The sequence below is a fragment of the Musca autumnalis genome, unplaced genomic scaffold, assembly GCF_047663935.1.
Source record: "Musca autumnalis isolate F117 unplaced genomic scaffold, ASM4766393v1 scaffold_5, whole genome shotgun sequence".
NCBI classification, from domain to species: Eukaryota; Metazoa; Arthropoda; class Insecta; order Diptera; family Muscidae; genus Musca; species Musca autumnalis.
In genome coordinates, this window is record NW_027412088.1 from 172,911,005 (window position 1) to 172,925,437 (window position 14,433).

Below are 14,433 nucleotides of genomic sequence, written 5' to 3' on the forward strand. Positions count from 1 at the left end.
GGCAATGCTACGGATGAAAGGGTGAGATCAATAAGAAAGATTTCATTCATAAAAATTTAACCGCCAAAAAGATTTTTATATTTGCCGTTTTTCTTGAGTTTTGCTCCAAAATAATATAATTGGCGCAAACACTCAAGAGAGGGGCATTAAAAATGGCCACTGAAATTGGAAATATGGGAATGATATAAAAGGGGAACACGAAAAATTTTAAAATCAAAGCATAACCAAAAACAGTGAAGTGTGTGTGCCGTGTTGCCATTATCAAAAGCCGTTTAGTATAGGACTAAAGTAATAGTGGTTTTTATTTAATAAATTAAATAAATACGGGGCGGAATAAATTGTAAGTTATTTCAAAATCAAAATTCAGCAGGAATGTTAAAAAATAAAATACACATCTCATCCAGATTGCAAAGTCCTTTTCCGGTGTGTGTGGTTGTGTTGGCTGAAATTAAAGTGAACAAAAAGCATACGTAAGTGTAGAACGACCGCAGAATAAATAGTTTACTTAACATGTAAAATGGTTCTATTTGGTTAAAGATTGTACTGGTCACTATTGGACGTTCAGTTCCCTTGGGGCAGAGGCAAGTCCAGTCGCCAACTCATATGCGGCACCACCAGGTACTGTAAGTAGTTATACCTTCAGTGTATGTGTATGCTTGATCAAAAAAAGAAAAAGTCGAGAGTTTCTTAAGCAAGAGGGTTGCCTATTTGGTGAGGTCACTGGAATAGAATATCTCAGATAGCCAGTTTTATCAATGTCTGTGGACAGACGTGCTGAAAATAACAATTGGTATCCATAAAAAAGGTGGCAGAGTAAGGGCGGTTAAGATCGCTTTAAGGCCTGTTATAAAGGGTCATAACCGAATATAAGTGTTGATTTCTGCAAGAACGTTGTCGTTAAAGGATCAAGAAGCGAGATTAAACAAAACAATAAAGAAAAGAAATATAGTAGTTGTAGTCTAGTTTTAAGGTCATTGCATGTTTTTTTATGTTTTTTTTTAATTTGGTAATTAATAGGAAAAATTGTTAGATAGGATTTACAAAGGAAATACTAAATTTTGAAGGGATTAATATTGCCCGAAGTTAAAATATCCACCTAAGCGAGCTCATTTAGTCGGGAGAGAGATTGTTTTTTTTTTATTTGGCCGAAGAGAGAGCCAACAATACGCCTTTGTGATTCCTTGATGAATTGCAGTAATATTTTGTGTATTTGGTAACTATAAATGATATATGTATGTTAATTTTTTTTACAATTTTAATAAAACGATTGTCGTCGTACTTAGGATAAGGACTCATCTGTCGCATTAATGAAGGTAATCATGTCGGATTGAAGTCGCAGTAGAGGGGGATGATTCTGCGAAGGTAAGTGTGGTGTTGTAAATGTGTGCAGGTGCGGATTGGGGCTCGTGACGAATTTAAACGGATGTTGCAGCCTAGGTTGGGAGGGCTAGTGTGGGACATATTCACCAAGTCCTTGATGGGAATAAAGATGACCGTTGTTTAGTGTTTGAGATAATAGACTAATAGGTTTCTTGTTAAGGGTCTGGGCTGGGATGGAGCGGGTTGGAACTCGACCTGGGAGGCGGTGAGCAGCCGGAGGACTCCTCCTAGTACCGTGAAGCGGATCCGTAACAGCTTCTTGCAGGTTCTGGAACAGAGCATATATGTGTCGGTAGAGGCAAGCGACTACTTTTTATTCATCGTTAACTTACCGAAAAATTTCGTTAATTATCGAAATTATAAGCATTTTAATTTTACCGACAATTATCGATAACAGCAAAAATGAGTTACAGAATCCCACTACAGGTCTTTATAAAGAAGGTCACTAGGTCTTTTTATAGAGGACCACTAGCTCTTCTTATAGAAGGCTAGACACTAATCTTCTCATGGGAGAACAGAAAAAACGCGCCGATCCATGTTGATAATAGTTGTTGGTCGAAGGTATGCTGCGTACTTTCTTTTGATTGGTTTGAGCTTATGGGTAAGAAGGGAGATCCTCATTTAAATCCATCATCGGTTAAGGCCCCTTATACACTATTTATGGTAGTAACCCACAGTAGACGTGAAAAAAACCCCTGTGTCGTTCCGTGGCCAACTTAATATATTTCTCTTACATCATGTAGCGCCCAACTAATCCATATACATATTTCTTATTATATGGTTTATGCAGTTCTTCAGGGTCTGGTCTACCTAAAACTCATTTATGGAGTTGATCAGTGTTTCCGTGCTGACGTTGCTGCGTTGCCAGGTTTTGGATTAAAGACTTCTCATGCTAGGGAGTATACGCAAATCCGACCAGCTTGGAAATATATAGTACACTTCCCTTTAAAGTAAGGCCAGGAAGATTTGGTCTGGTTCCGCTGTTTTGTATGGTGAGATACTAATTATGGCTTGTTTATGCGTTTTCATCAGAAAGCTTTGGGTTTTCCATCTTTTTTTTACATCTAATCAACCATCAGCTCTGTTTCCATTAGTTTTGGATAGAAACTTTTTGATTTTTGAGACGTCTTTTACGCATCTACCTGTTCACAAAAAGTTGTCCCAAAATATAGTTGCTTTTTTACGTTTTGCCCTGTTGTAAAGTCTTCGGATCTCTTTGCCCTTGATGCGAATTTTCTCTATCATCCAGGGTTTTCGTAGGCTGACTTCCTTTCTCGAAGAGGACAACTTTCTTTGAGTAACCTTACTAGTGCCTCGGTTAATTTGTTAACATGTTTGTCTATATCTTCCTTCTTGTCCTAGTTTTTATCTTATAGTGCGGTTACACTAGAGTTTTTTGCCGGGTTAACCCACTTGATGAGGATTTATTTGGCATTTGAGCTATGAAATTGTCATTTGAAACCCAAACCCACTGGGTTAATCCGGTTAAGTGTAACCGGGTTATTATTTGTTTTCCGAACTTAACCCAATTAGATTTGCAAATGAAATAATTCGAATTACAAATGAAAAAATTGAAATTATAAATGAAAAAAAATGAATTTCGAATTACAAATGAAATAATTCAAAATTCAATTTGAGTTCTCATATTACAAGTGAAATGTTTCGAATTAATACTGAAATTATTCGAAATACATGTAAAAATGGTGTAGTACTTCATTACCTGTTTGCTTGATTTTCAATTCCGACGACATTAATAATGTCGGCGAGTCGAACAGCAGATAAAATGCCGCTAGGTATATATTCCACATCTCTTTGCTTTAATACCGTGACGTCCGATGTTGACAACTCTGTAGAGAAAAGGAAGCATAAGTTTTTTCATGTCATATGATCGGTTTAGTTCCTGTGCTAGCGTGAAAAAATTGATAATTTATATTGTTCAGTCCGGAGACTTTGTTTTTTACGATCCAAGGTACCTGGTTTAAATCAATATGTATGTTGCCTATGTTTATTTTCTCCACCGGGGCTTGTGTAGCCGTTTTACTCCGATGGAGGTTTATCTTTATGACCTCAATCGTACTTCCTCCAGTTATAGGCCGTTTACATATAACCGGGTTAACCCAGTGGGTTTGGGTTTCAAATGTCAATTCCATTAGGTATACGTCAACTAAATCCTCATAAAGAAGGTTAACCCGGCAAAAAAGCTCTAGTGTGTACGGAGTTTAAGCGGGCTTTTTGGAGTCGATGATGGTTTCGACCCCCTCTTGTGTGTTGCTCGCCTGGCTGGTTTGTTGGGCATCATCCTCTTCTACCACCATTGCCCTTCTATTCATGTTCAATCAGCTGCACATATGCATCTACCTTGATTATTGGATGTTTGAAATCAACAAAAAATAAGTGTAAACAATGGCATGTATTTCAGGATTTCGTGAAATCCAGTGGATTTCGGAGCATAAGTATAAACCAGCTATAAGTTTACATACATTTATGAAATTCACTCGATTTCAACTGTCAATTCCATTGCTTAAACGTCAAATGAAATCCAATGCATTTTAGATGAAGTGCAAACGGGGTTTAATGCAAACGCCGTTTTATAGTACGATTACACTAGAGTTTTTTTGTCGGGTTAAACCACTTCGAGGGGATTTATTTGACGTTTGCGCTATGGAATTGACATTGAAATCCAAACCCACTGGGTTAATCCGGTTAAGTGTAACCATTAGCATTCTCCAAAGTCGACTCATGCCTTCCTTTAATAACAAAACACAACAAGATAAAGAACAAATCACAAAACAACAAAAGCAAGAAAAAACAGCTGATCCAACTGCTCCCATTCCTCCCCACTGAGAAATTCTCATTAATACTTGACAACTAACATCATAAATAAATTGTATACCCCATAGTCAGTTGTCAACAACATCGCATGCAATTCGGTAGCCGGTCAAGAAACCTAAAAAATTAAATTGAAATTGAATATAAAAAGTGTCGAGAATGGATCCCATGAAAGTTGAAGTTAAAGAAATTGAAAATCTTTTAAAATTGGATCCATATTTAAAACCATTTGAAAGAGAAATTCGTCGTAGGTAGGTAAAAAAACAAACACTACTCCCTCCGTTCTCCAATGAGGCGGTTCGTCGGTTATCGCATTTATTGCAAAAATAAATGAAATTAAACGGTATCGATGAAGAATGTGTTGAGATAAATAAAAGATACGAAAGTGATGAATGTAACATTAAAATATGCATCATAATTGATGTTCAATGAAAAAAAACTACAAATTGTGTAATAATAATGCGTTGGGAATAGAAATGAATTTATGCGGGCAATGTCAAGTGAAGGTTAAATTAAATAATACAAAGTAAAAGATGGAACTAAAAGATTATTTATTAATAAAAATCGGAATGGAATACAAGTTGGTTTTGTTAATACAACATTTACAACAACAACAAATAAAGGAAAAAGGAAGTAAAAACATATAAAAAAAATTCCCTTCAAATTTGTTCAACCAATTTCAATTTCCCTGTAGAAGAAGCGTGAAAAAACCCGGCAGATTCTATTCAATTATCAAGGTCAAATGTTTTTGTAGTTGGTTTTTTTTGTTGGTTTTGTTTTATTTCCCCTCGCTATGCATGCCGGCGCACAATTTTCTTGCTCTGCATTTCGTTGAACAACGTCATTAGTTTAGTTTTACTATTTTTATATTCTTTTATTGAAAGAGAAATCATTATCAAAAAATAAAATAAATAAACCTTGTACCTTGCATGCCTTCGGACTTCTTTTTGTTTTCTTTATCAGTTGGAAAGTTGTTTATAAACAATCTTTCCCACAATGTTTGAGAGAAATGGGAGAGAGTACTTCTCATCAAGTAAATTGGACACGTTACGGACGATTAGTTATACGTACGTAACGTTTACATTACGGAAATGAACTTATGTGACATTTATTTATTATAATTTTATAAATAAGAAAACGGCTAATAATTGAAATAAGTTTGAGGGCAGAAAAGGGAGCAGTTTTTACCGTTTATTTTGTGGTACTCATTAGTAAATCTAATGTCAAATAAATTCTAATAAACAAGGCTAACTTGGAAAAAAGCTGTAATATAAACCAATGGTGAACAAGAAGAGAATGCTATTTTGGGTTTTTGTATGGGAAAGAGAGTTGTAGTTAACTTTTTCGTAAAGACGCGTGCATGGCTGATATAAGGTGTGTACGATAACCCAATAATTTTTACAAATTCGTACAAATTATTGCTGAATGCTGTTCGATAACAAAATTATCCAGCAAAAGAGAGCGAGTTTGGAGAGATTTTTGGAGAGTTTTGTGACTGAGAACTTGCAAATTTTTGCTGGGAAAATTTGTCCCGCAAAAATTTGCAAGTCTGATCAGCTGATTTGAAAACATTTGTTTTGTTTTATTTTTTATTCTTGTTTGGCGAAAACAAAAATAAATATTGAAATATCAAAAAATTAAACATCAAAAGCTGAAAAATATAAAAAAATCATGGAAAACAAGAACATTAAATTGATGCAAAAACTTTTCTTCTTCTTCTTTTTCAAAACAGTTGATTCCTTGCAAGTTTTTACAAATTGTTGTTCGATAACTTTCTGCAATTTTTCTTGCTTGAGAGAGTAAAATTCACTGAGAGAGGTTGCTGGAATTGACTGAGTAGTTTTTTGCTGGGAAAGTTATCGTACACACCTATAAACAGACTATAACTGAGAGTGTATTAACATCCAACAAGTTTTAGCAAAACACTTCATTTAATTTGCAAATTCCATTGAATATCTGCCAATAAAATGGCGGAATTTCCCAAAACATACATTTTAAGTCTATAGAAGCACCCTTTCCTTCAGAGAGTGTCTATAGAAGCACCCTTTCCATCATAAAGTGTCTATAGAAGCACCCTTTCCTTCATAAAGTGTCTATAGAAGCACCCTTTCCTTCAGAAATTTTCTATAGATGCACCTTTTTCCTTCAGAAAGTGTCTATAGAAGCACCCTTTCCTTCAGAAAGTTTCTGTAGAAGCACCCTTTCCTTCAGAAACTGTCTATAGAAGAACCCTTTCCTTCAGAAAGTTTCTATAGAAGCACCCTTTCCTTCAGAAACTGTCTATAGAAGTACCCTTTCCTTCAGAAAGTGTCTATAGAAGCACCCTTTCCTTCATAAAGTGTCTATAGAAGATCCCTTTTCCTTCAGAAAGTGTCTATAAAAGCATCCTTTCCTTCAGAAAGTGTCTATAGAAGCACCCTTTTCCTTCAGAAAGTCTCTATAGAAGCACTCTTTCCTTCAGATAGTGTCTATAGAAGCACTGGCCGACTTCCGTATTGTCAGTTGCTTTCCATTCGTGCATGAAACTAGGGGTTCTTAAATCGATTTCACCACTACTGCAATTTCATAAAATTACTCTAGTATGGAACTCGATTTAAGAACCCCTAGTTTCATGTACGAATACAAAGCAACTGACAATCAGCCACTCTTTCCTTCAGAAATGCTCTATAGAAGCACCCTTTCTTTCAGAAAGGCTCTATAGAAGCACCCTTTCTTTCAGAAAGGCTCTATAGAAGCACCCTTTCTTTCAGAAAGGCTCTATAGAAGCACCCTTTCTTTCAGAAAGGCTCTATAGAAGCACCCTTTCTTTCAGAAAGGCTCTATAGAAGCACCCTTTCTTTCAGAAAGGCTCTATAGAAGCACACTTTCTTTCAGAAAGGCTCTATAGAAGCACCCTTTCTTTCAGAAAGGCTCTATAGAAGCACCCTTTCTTTCAGAAAGGCTCTATAGAAGCACCCTTTCTTTCAGAAAGGCTCTATAGAAGCACCCTTTCTTTCAGAAAGGCTCTATAGAAGCACCCTTTCTTTCAGAAAGGCTCTATAGAAGCACCCTTTCTTTCAGAAAGGCTCTATAGAAGCACCCTTTCTTTCAGAAAGGCTCTATAGAAGCACCCTTTCTTTCAGAAAGGCTCTATAGAAGCACCCTTTCTTTCAGAAAGGCTCTATAGAAGCACCCTTTCTTTCAGAAAGGCTCTATAGAAGCACCCTTTCTTTCAGAAAGGCTCTATAGAAGCACCCTTTCTTTCAGAAAGGCTCTATAGAAGCACCCTTTCTTTCAGAAAGGCTCTATAGAAGCACCCTTTCTTTCAGAAAGGCTCTATAGAAGCACCCTTTCTTTCAGAAAGGCTCTATAGAAGCACCCTTTCTTTCAGAAAGGCTCTATAGAAGCACCCTTTCTTTCAGAAAGGCTCTATAGAAGCACCCTTTCTTTCAGAAAGGCTCTATAGAAGCACCCTTTCTTTCAGAAAGGCTCTATAGAAGCACCCTTTCTTTCAGAAAGGCTCTATAGAAGCACCCTTTCTTTCAGAAAGGCTCTATAGAAGCACCCTTTCTTTCAGAAAGGCTCTATAGAAGCACCCTTTCTTTCAGAAAGGCTCTATAGAAGCACCCTTTCTTTCAGAAAGGCTCTATAGAAGCACCCTTTCTTTCAGAAAGGCTCTATAGAAGCACCCTTTCTTTCAGAAAGGCTCTATAGAAGCACCCTTTCTTTCAGAAAGGCTCTATAGAAGCACCCTTTCTTTCAGAAAGGCTCTATAGAAGCACCCTTTCTTTCAGAAAGGCTCTATAGAAGCACCCTTTCTTTCAGAAAGGCTCTATAGAAGCACCCTTTCTTTCAGAAAGGCTCTATAGAAGCACCCTTTCTTTCAGAAAGGCTCTATAGAAGCACCCTTTCTTTCAGAAAGGCTCTATAGAAGCACCCTTTCTTTCAGAAAGGCTCTATAGAAGCACCCTTTCTTTCAGAAAGGCTCTATAGAAGCACCCTTTCTTTCAGAAAGGCTCTATAGAAGCACCCTTTCTTTCAGAAAGGCTCTATAGAAGCACCCTTTCTTTCAGAAAGGCTCTATAGAAGCACCCTTTCTTTCAGAAAGTGTCTATAGAAGCACCCTTTCCTTCATAAAGTGTCTATAAAAGCATCCTTTCCTTCATAAAGTGTCTATAGAAGCAATATTTTCCTTCAGAAAGTGTCTGTAGAAGCACCTTTTTCCTTCAGAATGTGTCTATAGAAGCACCCTTTTCTTTCAGAAAGTGTCTATAGAAGCAATCTTTTCCTTCAGAAAGTGTCTGTAGAAGCACCTTTTTCCTTCAGAATGTGTCTATAGAAGCACCCTTTTCTTTCAGAAAGTGTCTATAGAAGCACCCTTTCCTTCAGAAAGTGTCTATAGAAGCACCCTTTCCTTCATAAAGTGTCTATAGAAGCACCCTTTCATTCAGAAAGTGCCTATAGAAGCAATCTTTTCCTTCAGAAAGTGTCTGTAGAAGCACCTTTTTCCTTCAGAAAGTGTCTATAGAAGCACCCTTTCCTTCAAAAAATGTCTATAGAAGCACCCTTTCCTTTCGAAAGTGTCTATAGAAGCACCCTTTCCTTCAGAAAGTGTCTATAGAAGCACCCTTTCCTTCAGAAATTGTCTATAAAAGCATCCTTTTCTTCAGAAAGTGTCTATAGAAGCACCCTTTTCTTCAGAAAGTGTCTATAGAAGCACCCTTTCATTCAGAAAGTGTCTATAAAAGCACCTTTTCAGAAAGGATGTTAACCCGACAAAAAGCTATTCTATTGCATACATCTTCAGAATTTAATGCACTTCTCTTCTTTCCAGAAACGGTGTCCTCCAAGAATGGATTGGTAAAATCGAGAAACTTGAAGGTGGCATGGATAGCTTCAGCCAAGGTTACAAATATTATGGTTTGCACTTTTTACCTGATAACTCAGTGGTGGCACGTGAATGGGCGCCTGGAGCTAAAGATGTCTATTTGACAGGTGATTTCAGTAAGTATCCCTTCCACCCTATAAACTCATTGGTTTGATATCTTTTAAGTTTATCCATATCTTTTCCAGATAATTGGCAATGGGAAGCAACACCTTTTAAAAAAATGGATTTTGGAAAATGGGAGCTACATTTGCCCGCAAATCCCGATGGTACTGCACCAATCAAGCATTTAAGTGAGGTCAAAGTCATTATACGCAATCAGGCGGGACAATTGCTGGATCGATTGTCCCCTTGGGCGGTGTATGTTAAACAACCACCCAAAGAAGCCAATCAGGGTGTTAACTATAAACAATACGTATGGAATCCACCAGCAGCTGAACGTTATCAATGTAAATATCCCAAAGCAAAGCGACCCAAATCATTGCGTATCTATGAATGCCATGTGGGCATTGCATCACAGGAACCCTGCATTGGTTCCTATGATAATTTTGCCAATAACATTTTGCCACGTATCAAGAAACAGGGATACAACGCCATACAGGTGATGGCCATAATGGAGCATGCCTATTATGCTAGTTTTGGTTATCAAGTTACCAGCTTCTTTGCTGCCTCAAGCCGTTATGGTACACCAGAGGAACTGAAACGTATGATTGATGTGGCCCATTCACATGGTTTATATGTTCTGCTGGATGTGGTTCACTCGCATGCAAGTAAAAATGTTCAAGATGGCCTCAATCAATTTGATGGCACCAATAGTTGTTATTTCCATGATGGTAGTCGTGGTGAACATGCCCTTTGGGATAGTCGTTTGTTTAATTATATGGAATATGAGGTGTTGCGTTTTCTCCTTTCCAATTTAAGATGGTGGCATGATGAATATAAATTTGATGGTTATCGGTAAGGAGACATAGGGGGTTATTCTGAATGAAAACTTTTTGTGAGTTTTTTCAATCATTTTGTAAAGTTGAATCGACAAAGAGATAAAATTTACGGAGAGTTTTCAGAATAATCCCCATATTTTTGTTTAACATAAGAGATCCAAACTAAATTTGTTTGTTTTGATTTCAGATTTGATGGTGTTACCTCCATGTTGTATCATTCCCGTGGCATTGGCGAGGGCTTTAGTGGTGACTATAATGAATACTTTGGTCTTAATGTCGATACAGATGCCCTAAACTATTTGGCCTTGGCCAATCACATGTTACATACCCAAAATCCAGAATGTATTACGATTGCAGAGGTTAGTATTACTTTTTGGACTCCGCTAGATTCAATTTGAAATATTCTCTAGAGGTAGTCCGTGTTATGCTGATCACAACAATATATGTATAATATTTCAGGCGGAAGTCAAGATATGGGGTTTAAGTGTTTTTTTATCCGATGAATATGTGGAAACTTGGTTACGAGAGCAACTCAGGATACTATGTACTCAAAAAATGTCATTTACATTACCCTGACCAACATTAACCTGACCACTTATCTATTTTTTTTCTTGAAATTCGCTGAAAATATATATATAGAATGCTTGTCCAACGGCCATAAAACCATTTCCTAACTAGACTAAAATTTGCATTTCACCTTAACCTCACTTTTTAAAATTTTTTGAGATTAAGTAACATTTTTGTTAAAAAATGTTTTTGTATACTTTGTTACGGCCATATATTGAAAACTTTTATTCCAAGCCCTTAAATTGTATACAAATTGCAAATGAAGAAACTTTCACCTTAACCTCACTTTTTAAAATTTTTTGAGATTGAGTAACATTTTTGTTAAAAAATGTTTTTGTATACTTTGTTACGGCGATATATTGAAAACTATTATTCCAAGCCCTTAAATTGTATACAAATTGCAAATGAAGAAAGTTTCACCTTAACCTCACTTTTTTACATGTTAGGATATTTGCACAGAAAATAGTTGAAAAATTACTCGGCTTCTAAATTGTGAAAAGAAATTATGCAAATTTTTATTTGAATCCTTCATTTAAAACGTTTTGTAAACTAAAAATAATTAAACTTAACCTCACTTTTTTAAATTTTTAGAAATTGCACGGAAAATTTGATTGAACTCTAAATTTTCACTTTATTCTAACTACATAATACATAAATCTGTTTATTCCAAGCCTTTAAATTCTATACAAGTTGCAAATGAAGAAACTTTCACCTTAACCTCACTTTTTTATATTTTTGGACATTTACACAGAAAATAGTTGAACAAATACTTGGCTTTTAAATTGTGAAAAGAAATTATGCAATTTTTTATTTAAAGCCTTTAAAAAGGTTTTGTTAAACTGAAAAAAGTTATTCACCATAACCTCACTTTTTGCGATTTTTAGAAATTACACGGAAAATTGTGAAAATTTTGTTTGAAATCTAAATTTTGAGTTTATTGTGGCTATATAATTGAAATCTGTTTATGCCAAGCCTTTAAATTCTATACAAATTGCAAATGTAGAAACTTTCACCTTAACCTCACTTTTTTACATGTTTGGACATTTACACAGAAAATAGTTGAACAAATACTTGGCTTTTAAATTGTGAAAAGAAATTATGCAATTTTTTTATTTAAAGCCTTTAAAACGTTCTGTAAAACTAAAAAAAATAATTTTCACCATAACCTCATTTTTTGAAATTTTTAGAAATTATACGGAAAATTGTGCAAAAATTTGTTTGAAATCTAAATTTTGACTTTATTCTGGCTACATAATTGAAATCTGTTTATTCCAAGCCTTTAAATTGTATACAAATTGCAAATGAGGAAACTTTCACCTTAACCTCACTTTTTTATATGTTTGGACATTTACACAGAAAATAGTTGAACAAATACTTGGCTTTTAAATTGTGAAAAGAAATTATGCAATTTTTTATTTAAAGCCTTTAAAACGTTCTGTAAAACTAAAAAAAAAAAATTTCACCATAACCTCATTTTTTGAAATTTTCAGAAATTACACGGAAAATTGTGGAAAATTTGTTTGAATTCTAAATTTTGACTTTATTCTGGCTACATAATTGAAATCTGTTTATTCCAAGCCTATAAATTGTATAAAAATTGCAAATTAAGAAACTTTCACCTTAACCTAACTTTTTTACATGTTAGGATATTTGCACAGAAGATAGTTGAAAAATTACACTTCTAAATTGTGAAAAGAAAACATTCCGTAAAACTGAAAAAAATATTTTTCACCATAACCTAATTTTTTGAAATTTTCAGCAATTACACCGAAAATTGTGAAAAATTTTTTTGAAATCTAAATTTTGAGTTTATTCTGGCTACATAATTGAAATCTGTTTATTCCAAGCCTATAAATTGAATACAAATTGCAAATGAAGAAACTTTCACCTTAACCTCACTTTTTTTAAATGTTTGGACATTTGCACCGAAGATAGCTCAAGAATGACTTGGCTTGTAAATTGTGAAAAGAAATTATTTAAATTTCCATTCGAAGATTTTTACATTTCTTAAAATGAAAAAAACATTTTTTTCACTCTAACCTCACTTTTTGCCATTTTGGGAAATTACAGGGAAAAATAGTTAAAAATTACTTGGCTTCCAAATTGTGACGAGAAATTATACCAGATACCATTTGAAGCCTTTAAAACGTTTTGCAAAACTTAAAAAGATTAGATTCACCATAACCTCACTTTTTGCAAATTTTTAGAAATTACACCGAAAATTGTGAAAAAAATGCTTGACTTCTTTTTTTGGACCTTAACAACACCTTTTTACATTTCGGAAATTTGTACAGAAAGTAGTTTAGGGTTGAGGGGTATTTTGCCAACCCCGAATACAGAGTGCCAGGGGGCTGTGCTTACAATTGCACCACGGTGACACCCAAGCAAGCAAAATATTCTTTTAAATTGTAAATATAGGGTTGTGATCAGCATAACAAGGACTGCACCTGATAAAACATTTCAAACCCTTCCGAAATGTACCTCTCCTAAACAAAACCTAAATCCTCTTGTTGTTTAATACTTTATTTTAACTTTCCCTTAATTTACAGGATGTTTCTGGTATGCCAACTCTGTGCCGTCCCATTGTCGAGGGTGGTATTGGTTTTGACTATCGTTTGGGTATGGCCATACCAGACAAATGGATTCAATTGCTAAAGGAATTTACGGATGATCAGTGGCGCATGGGTGACATAGTACACACTTTGACAAATCGCCGTTGGAAGGAAAATACCGTTGCCTATGCCGAGTCCCATGATCAAGCCTTGGTAGGTGATAAAACCATTGCCTTTTGGTTGATGGACAAGGAAATGTACACCCACATGTCGGTGATGTCCGAGCCCAATTTAATTGTTGATCGTGGTTTGGCTCTACATAAAATGATTCGACTCATTACCCATGCGCTGGGCGGTGAGGCCTATTTGAATTTTATGGGCAATGAATTCGGTCATCCTGAATGGTTAGATTTCCCTCGAGTCGGTAACAATGATTCCTATCACTATGCTCGGCGTCAATGGAATTTGGTGGATGATGGACTGTTAAAATATAAATTCCTCAATGAATTTGATCGTGCCATGAATGAGCTGGAAGAACGTTTTGGCTGGTTGCATTCCGACCCGGCTTATGTTAGCTGGAAACATGAAGGTGATAAGATCATTGCCTTTGAACGTGCCGGTTTGGTATTTGTTTTCAATTTCCATCCCACCCAAAGTTTTACCGGTTATCGTGTTGGCACCAATTGGGCTGGTGCCTATAAGATTTGTCTATCTTCCGATGACTCCCAGTTTGGTGGCTTCAATCGTCTTGACAAGGAATGTAAACATTTGACCAGACACGAACACTATGGTGGTCGTGAAAACTTTTTCGAAGTATACACACCAGCGCGAACTGCCGTCGTATATGAACATGTTAGTGATTAGTGATGAGTTGGATGATCATTGGATTTGTTTATAGGTTTCCAATGTTGAACACAGAGTGATATCAATCAGAGAAAAAAATCTCAGTTTATTTTTATATATAGTAGTTATTATATAATATATGCAAACAATGTTTCTTTTGTAGAGAAATTTATTATTTTTTATAATAAAAAAAACGGATGTATTTTTAATTTGATGTTTTATTTTTATTCGCTATAACGGGAGGAATGTAAATGATATAAAAACCGATTTTATATAAGACCCTATTGGTCTTCTACAGGAAGAAGCCCTTGATAACCCCCCCATAACTCAGGATGAATGGACTTGCACCGATAAAAATTGTAACATCATAATAGGGGGAGCGAGGGCAATCTGCTGTAAAAAAAATCAAAACGATCCGAGAGCTGGTCTAAAAGTGAACTCAAGCCAAAATTTTGAA

At 35.5% G+C, this 14,433-nt stretch overlaps 1 protein-coding gene across 4 annotated transcripts; it reads left to right on the forward strand.

Annotated features, from left to right (window-relative positions):
• Positions 1-222: 222 nt before the first annotated feature.
• AGBE (1,4-alpha-glucan-branching enzyme) lies at positions 223-14,185 on the forward strand. Of its 4 annotated transcripts, none has more exons than XM_073992866.1 (7): positions 223-340; positions 405-470; positions 538-623; positions 9,023-9,192; positions 9,262-10,030; positions 10,202-10,373; positions 13,131-14,185. In XM_073992866.1, the coding sequence occupies exons 3-7, from the start codon at positions 604-606 to the stop codon at positions 13,995-13,997; spliced, it is 1,998 nt and encodes a 665-aa protein (XP_073848967.1). In that variant the 5' UTR covers positions 223-340; positions 405-470; positions 538-603; the 3' UTR covers positions 13,998-14,185. The 4 variants fall into 4 exon arrangements, with proteins under 4 accessions (XP_073848967.1, XP_073848968.1, XP_073848969.1 ...); XM_073992867.1 differs by having other exon boundaries at positions 538-618; XM_073992868.1 differs by lacking the exon at positions 538-623.
• The last annotated feature ends 248 nt before the right edge of the window (positions 14,186-14,433 follow it).